The sequence below is a fragment of the Lingula anatina genome, chromosome 2 (assembly GCF_051362555.1).
Source record: "Lingula anatina isolate TDL-2025a chromosome 2, LinAna3.0, whole genome shotgun sequence".
Lineage (NCBI taxonomy): Eukaryota > Metazoa > Brachiopoda > Lingulata > Lingulida > Lingulidae > Lingula > Lingula anatina.
Genome location: NC_141768.1, coordinates 29,559,654 through 29,567,698, shown reverse-complemented (window position 1 = coordinate 29,567,698; position 8,045 = coordinate 29,559,654). Strand labels below are relative to the sequence as shown.

At 37.7% G+C, this 8,045-nt stretch overlaps 1 protein-coding gene across 1 annotated transcript; it reads left to right on the top strand.

The window, feature by feature from the left end:
- The first annotated feature begins 2,660 nt into the window (after positions 1 to 2,660).
- LOC106156316 (proton channel OtopLc-like) lies at positions 2,661 to 7,196 on the top strand. Its single transcript, XM_087007140.1, has 6 exons — positions 2,661 to 3,157; positions 3,664 to 3,787; positions 4,129 to 4,273; positions 4,669 to 4,844; positions 5,050 to 5,254; positions 5,945 to 7,196. Exons 1-6 carry the CDS (start codon positions 2,937 to 2,939, stop codon positions 7,036 to 7,038), a joined length of 1,965 nt encoding a protein of 654 aa, XP_086863266.1. The 5' UTR covers positions 2,661 to 2,936; the 3' UTR covers positions 7,039 to 7,196.
- Positions 7,197 to 8,045: the final 849 nt, after the last annotated feature.

Sequence of the window (8,045 nt, the reverse complement as noted above, 5' to 3'; positions counted from 1 at the left end):
GTGTAAAGCTACTATTTCTGATCATCTCTGTGAGTAGCAGGACATATCTTTAATTATGTAAACTGTTGTTTCTTACGGATGTAAAAGAAGATGTAAACGGGGAAAATACACTCTACCGACAGTAAAATAAGCATTAAATAAATTATTTTTCCCCTCGTGCTCCAAATATTATATCAGAAATGTCAAACTATCATACGTTACTATTTAGGGCTCTTTGCGTAATGTAAAAAACATGATAAAAATCAAAATTTGAATTCAAATTGAGACTGTCGTGGATTTTTTTTTTATACACATATACATGTATGTTTTTAAAAAATTGAATACAACTTTGAATTCATTCAATTTTATTTTTTTGGCACCTTAGCATTTGAAACGCACCTCTATATTGAGTTTCATTTGGGTGTGAGTGTCGAAAGCGGTTTGTTTGAATGGTAGAAGTAGAAAGGGAGAGGAGCGGGTTACTCAAAGATAATGAAGTATTTGATTTCAAAAAGCTCTTTTATTTGAAGTCTTGAATTGAGAGAGTTTGTTTCGGGCTAGGGCGCAATACTCTAAATATTGAATCCTAGTTGCGGGTGAAAATTATGTCATATAGTTGGCTGGGGTCTTGGCCAGTGCAAGCACATGTTTAGCTGAATTTCATTCATTTGTAAATGAACATGTAATTATAAGGAAAACAGACATTTTTCTTTAGTTCACTTTGCATTTTATTCAATAGCTTTTAATAGTGCAAGGTCAAATCATTTACAGTTTTGTGCGTTCACATATTAAATCTTAATTAAAAAATCTTTATTAAAAAACATTTGAATCCACTTCTAAAAAACGCTGATTCCATTTTTTTGTATCCCTTTAAAAACTCCTAAAATACTTATGTCTGTTTGTTCTTCCGCTGACAACTTCGTTCGCGGTGTCATTACAGATCTGAACATCAATTGCGACCAGTTTATTATTCAAGGAAATCTAATTTGCATATAAGACCCCATTCCCATAGATTTTAGATCGATCTATCCCTGTGGGGAGTCTCACTAGATTACGGTCAGCTTAACCGGCTTAAGCGTCTGTCCCGCCTACTAAAAGCTGTAAGGGGGCAATTAACTATGGTGCGCGCTCGGCTGACTGCAATTTAGCGTGAACCCCCATGGAGTTAGGTCGATCTAAATCTAAATCTCTGGATCGATCTAAATCTCTGGGCATGCACCCTAAGTCAAAAATGCATTTTTTTACTTTGTTTTGAGTTCTGTACACATTTCCCATTATCCTTCGAAAGCAATGCCACATTACGCTAAACAAAACGTTGGAAATCGACACGCACTGTTTATTAATCATATCAATATAAATGACTCTAATAGCACAAAGGTGAATCACGTTTTCACGCCCAAGTCATAAAATTGTTACTAGTAGATATCGCCGATTGGCTGTATAAAATTCCCATACGATTATCGATTTTTTTGTGTGTGGACGGTTTTTTGGGGAAACACGCGAGACAAAATTATCAAGATGCCATCAAAATATTTGGAACTCTTGGAACCACTTAAAAGCAGAGTTTATTGAAATATTTTAAAAAGCGAATAACTTGTCAACTTATCCAGTTTTGCGAATTAAAACTTTGCAGACATCATAGCAGAAATTAGATTTCTTCTGTCTCTCCCTGAAATGTTGCAGACCGCGTTAACTGTTTGGCTGTCGAGAATCGCGGGCTAAGAATCAGCAAACGATAGTGTTGAAGGAGCAAGGAGCAGGGTGGGGTGGATGAAGTGGTGGGGGGGGGGGGGGGTTCTAGTCACGTCTTGTCATTCAAATCAAAGAGATAGTGTGTATTTCTTTGTTCAAATAGACCGTGTCAATATTCAGAGTGCACACAGTAGGCCTATTATACGCTCTGGCGGAGAACATAGGTTAAATTTTCACGGAACGGGTTTTAAGGGGAGATGGGTTGGGTCTATTGCCTGCTACACTTTCTACTTTACTGATTTAAACGAGAAAATGACAAATCAATCATATTACTGTATTAAATTTCATTAAACTCACAAAATGATTTCCCTCCCTAATTTAAATTAAATGTTTTAAAATTCTTGCAAATAGGGGCCTACAGCATGTCGTCTGCAACGCACTCCCCTGACGCACTGCAATGCGGTGAAATGTGGCAGTTACAAGCCTAAAGTCCCTTCTGTGATGTGTATATTAGAAAAGACAATGAAACATGTTTAAAATTTTCTGAATTTGATGTTGTTGTCGTTGGACCTATATGGATTTGATTGACTCTGCAGCTAAAATGCAAAAATGAAGACAAGCAAGTTATTTTTCACCTTTAGGCGGGGGAAAGGGGTCTTTGAAATACATAAACTTACTTTTCAGAATTTTTCTGTCCCCACTTACTATGTGAATATCCATTCAACTAAAATAAGCAGGGGCGTATCCAGGATTATATGAAGGGGGCGCGTATGCGAAGCCGACCCCCCCCCCCCCCCAACTTGGCGTAGGGCTCCAAATGTTTTAGTATTTTAGAGGGCGAACAGTGCCATTTGGTACGGTTTAGAGCTATGGTTCAGCTATTCAAAATTCTAATCTCAAGAGGGGATCATTGGTGTGATTTCTTTCAGAAATCGAAGGGGGGGGGGTCAGGACCCCTTGACCCCCCCCTCCCCCCAAACCCGCTACTGTCGGCTGTACTGTTTTCAACATATTAGAGACAAGCAAGTTCGATTAGATGTTTCAGCGTGATGTATCGTATTCAGAGATATATGGCCATTGTCACGGGAAACCAAATTCCATTAAATAAATGTGCATCCTATTTAACAGATAACTCGATAACACAGATATGATATGGGGACACATTACTATGCGATCGAATGCGAACACCACAAATTCATATCTTTTTGTGAGCTACTAACAGAAAACCTCCATACGCGTATATCTCGAACGCGTTTTGAATTAAGATGACCAGTTCTCATGAAAACAGGGTCGAATTCGATGTACACATGAATGAGTCAGGCGATACTGCTGTTAAGGAACAGAGGCCAGTTCACCATGTTGCCATTATTGAGGACCACAGGCCAGGCGACGTGGACAATGGAACCATGGACGCTGAAGTGGTACTAAGAAGGGGACCAATGAAGTGGCGAACATTACGAGTTATCGGTTTAGATCTAAAGGAATGGTACACGTTTGGAAATTTCCTTTGAATCTTTTCACTGTTACTTCTGTAAATCTTCGCTTTCATATCTATTCGTATGGGCTGAATACCTCAATTACACTAGCAAATTCCGTTAATTTCACATACAATCAGCTATAAGACCCCATCCGCATACCCAGATCGATCTCCCAGGATCGACCCATCTCCGAGGGGATTCTCGCTGAATTGCATTTAGATTAAGCGGCTTAGACTACTGAAGCTGCTAAGCGATAGCTAATTACACCTTAACAGCATCAGAAAGTGTGCCAGACATCAGAGCCGCTTAATCTGAATAATTCAGCAAGAATTCCCTCGGAGATGGGTCGATCCTGCTAGATCGATCTATGTATGGGAATGGGGTCTAAGATACAAAATTATTTCAAGCTATAAAATACAAAATTATTTCAAGTTGTTAAGTTGTTAGGTTGGCAAAGTAACAGTACTGTAGATTGTCCATTGGCTTAAAAACGTAAATATTTCCATGTTTCCAGTGCGAATCCTAAAAACTTAAAGCTAATAAGTTTTATGATAACTGGATTCCTTGGAATCATAACACTTTCGTTGGCAACTGCCAGTGTTCTTGAAAAGTCACATCTGGAAGAGGCTGTTATTCAGGTAATATTTTATATTCTTACATGTGTAACTAGCATGCATATAGGGCCTATATAATAGATGTACAGTTTTATATTCTTTTTATTAGGGTTACGTATTTGATTATGAACCGTACACAAACTTTCATCAATAATTTTCCACTAGTAGGCTAATATAGAATAAAATGTACACGTAGCGTTGTTATTGTAAAAAATGTTTGACTTTGCTCCTTAGCCTTTTAGGGCAGTCTTGTGCAGTAGGCATTATTTTAAGGCTATACACCTCTTTATTACTAAATGATCGATTTATTATAACAATGAAATAAAAATGTATCATCGTCGGCATTTTCGTCTTTTGCTCCACAGAATTATCTGACTGTCCTCTTCTGTCTGGGAATCGCGTGGATACTGACTGTATTGATACTGGGTGCCAAGGACAAACTGACCAACGATTACACCTACAAGGAAGAGAAATCGAACGGCATAAATTTTCAGAAGCTGGGAGTTGCTGGTTAGTATAGTATGTCAATGGACACTTTGCAAACCCTTTTTGGTGCGTCTACATACAATTTATGTTGACTTTTCTCGATTCGATCGTAAACTATAATAAACGCATTAAACTTTTTATATCGAAAGTAAATGTTCTTGGAAATTCTCTCCCCCTCACCGAGGTACACTACATGTACGATGTATATCTAAAACCGTTCATAAATTTACGGTCTATCAACCCGTATTAAAGTTCAAAGTTTAAAATTTTAGTCTCTCGTTCAACGTTACTTGTAACTCTATTTTTTCATTTATTTATTTATTTATTTATTTGCTTAAATAAGGCTTACCACGCTATTTAAGTTTTACTCGAACTACAGTATATCAGTTGATAATACATATCGTGTGATAATATTTCAGTGTTTGGCACGGGAACTATCATATACGATGCCGTCCGTATAGTGCAATATATAAACTGGAAAGTATACGAAAACGATGTGGCGGCCAATTGCTTGGAAACCACTATTCTCATGAATTCCATCGCTCAAATAACATTCACAGCTTTACAGGTTTACCTGTTTTTCATATACGCCAAGGTAACATTTACAACGTTTTCCATTTCTATTTAAATCATTTATTAATTCATTCATTTTTTTGCGAAACTAAATAGTTTTTTTATGAGTTTGCACTACATACCACAGTGTATGTATATGTATTTGTGCCCCCTTTCCTTTGAACCAGCTTTTGACAGTCAAATTCACCATTCTATAAAAATGTAGGTTCAAAATTTAACCATTTCAGATTCGCATCAACAAGTACTTTTGGATCCAAGTCTTGTCGAAGTTTGGCATGATGTTGCTTTTTGGTATCAATCTCTCTGTGTGGCTCAGCACACTAGTGGAAGAGGCGAGAGAGGAGATTGCAGGCCATGAAGAGCACGACGCACAGCTGCCACAGGGCACAACTACTGCATCTCACCATTTTGCTGCAAACGATGTGGTCCAAAGTACATAAAGACCTACATTATAACCCGTTAATATTCATTTTCATACATACGATTAACTTTGAAAGGTTTCTCGTCGCGTTTTAAAGTTATAGTAATAATAATAAACTCTGCCAAATCCATCGTCAATCTTATAGTGAAAATATCAGTGATTGAGTAGTGAAAAATTAAAAATTCCAATATTTTGCGAGTTATCGTTCATATTAAATTAAAGTTGTAAGACCTCCATATGATGGAAATAGTCTTGTACGTCTGAAAAATTTACTAGCCACGGTCACGACTTTAAAGTCGGCAGCACGCAAAACGTATGGTAATTTTCGACGAAGTTAATATGAGTAACATGAGGGTCGCTCTGGTGCAGATACTGATATAAGTTTATGGTACTGAAATGGTTTTCATATATTGATCAATCCAACAAAATGTCGACACATAGGGATCCTCGGCCTTTATTATTGGTGTTATAAATTAAAGCCTGATATTATTTTAAAGAGGGGGATTTGATTATTCTTATCTCCCACCCCTACCCAAGTTTTGGACTTTTATTGCACTTTTTAAGAACTCAGATCAGTTTTTCTCCCTTTTGGTAGAGGTCTAGGGCTAAATCACATATTTTGTAAAGTAAAGTTAGAAAAAGTAAAGTTAGCTGTAGACTATGTCATTTTGAATTTTCCATGTTTTATTACAATATTTCAGACAGTAGCTATTCAACAACTGGTCACACTCTCACTCCGAGTTACAAGTGTAGCGACGGGATACAGAATACTTTCTCACCTTACCTTTTCCCTTGCGTGATAGAACACAGCCTCCTCTCCGCCTCCATGGTGTATATCATTTGGACAAAGGTTGGGGAGAAAGTCCAGATGCGTAGGACTACGTATATAGAGGACGGAAACATTGATGCCAGTGAAGAAAAGGATGAAAACCACGTTGGCACACCAAAAACTGATTTTCTTGGTAGAGTTGAAGTCGGTAACCGGCACCACAACGGTTATTTCACTTATCACTTTGGGACATACTTGGGCTTTCTTCTGTTATGCTTTATGTTGGTGGTCATTATGATGTTCTTGCACAATGCCGGTCAGGAAAAACACAGTAATAATGGGTTGTTTGAATTGCACCGTTGGCATTCCACTGTAACTTTGTTCGTAGCAGATTTTTTATTCAATATTTTGAGCATTGTGACATCGATTTTTACGTACATCAAAATGAGCCCTTTGTCGAAGAAGAATACTTTTCTTAAAGAAGCAAGACACCGCAGAGAGCGCAGGATGTTCGCAGAGGAGAACCGACATCAATTCAAGATGCTCGACAAGGCTTTAATGGGTGTGTCATATATGGGCGTACTAGGATATACCATTCTCACATTTATAGCTGGTATTTTTGGGGATACAGAAAACGACAGTCTCAGGACCTTGGTCATGGTTTCGATTTGTATCGATATCATTAGTACAACCATGCAGACTGTATTCCTTGTGGCTTTCGCTTTGCCGCGTCGCTCCATTACACGGGAACACGCGATTGAAAAACCAGGAAGGCAAGGGCTAATTTTTCTTCAGTTTATCAATTTTTGCTTGTGGGCTCTTGACACTTTTGCTTTACGAAGTGCTGATCCAAACACATTGCAGCAAAACTTTTATTCATTCACTGCTTGGGCGATACTCTCTACTTTGACGTTTCCTTTGGTGATTTGGTTTCGTTTTCATTCTGTCGTGGTACTTGCTGACGTCGTTAAACACAGTTATACCGACAAATATGTCGGATTGAAAACTACAAAGAAAAGAAGATGAATGATTAAGTACACTTTTCAGCATAGTTAATATTATGTTGCTTTGATCAAACTTATTCAGCTGCAAATATACACTATGTTATGAAAAATCACTTGCGATAAGTGAATTGTGCAAGGGCATGTCTACTATTACAAGTTTGATCAGAAAAAATGATGAGCAATTAATGGATTTATGTCTTTTTTATCAGAATTATATTTTTCCATTTTATATATAACGTTGAAAGGGTTACTCAAACAGTTAAGTACATCAAAGAAATAATGACATACATGTTGAAACCCTTAAAAATGGAAGCGCCATCATCAAAAAAGTAAAACATTGTCATCATTTTTGACGGATCGAAAAGTTTGTTCAATTCAAAAATTTGACGCACAAGTGCACGTATGTCCGACCCCCCCCCCCCCCCGCCACTTCACAATGCCCGTGGCCATGTCTAAAAAACGATAAAACCCCTCAAATTAATTAAAAGTACCTCATATCGATTTCAATATCGTGTTTAATTTGACTGGCCAGTAATTTATATAATTAGAAATTGTACAAAACGTCGAACCCGAGCACAGGCACGGATCCAGCAAATATTCGTGCGCAGGAGATTTTTTCCGAGGAAAATCCGATTTGGGGGGGAAAACACGGATAGGATGTCTTGAAAGGGTATTTACCATGCCGCTATGGTTTGCGTAAATATGTATATGCCAGGTATTTTGAGACTAAAATAACATCCCGTGCCATCTTTGTCTCGTATTAAAAAATCAAAACATATAACCCCTTCTTTACATTGGGTCGGCTGCATTTGGCTTAAAAGAATGCTAGGATGTTTCTGTTGTTCTTCGGTTAACCATAATTTTAGGTCCAAAAACAGTGCCATGTAACTACACAAACTATCATTATTCTGCATAGGGTATTCGCATTAGAACTAATTCTGGTGGAAATTTGTGAACCACAAAACATCTTGTGCGATGACCACAATGATACGGGACAAATACAACCATGGAATCAACCATGAAATTCTT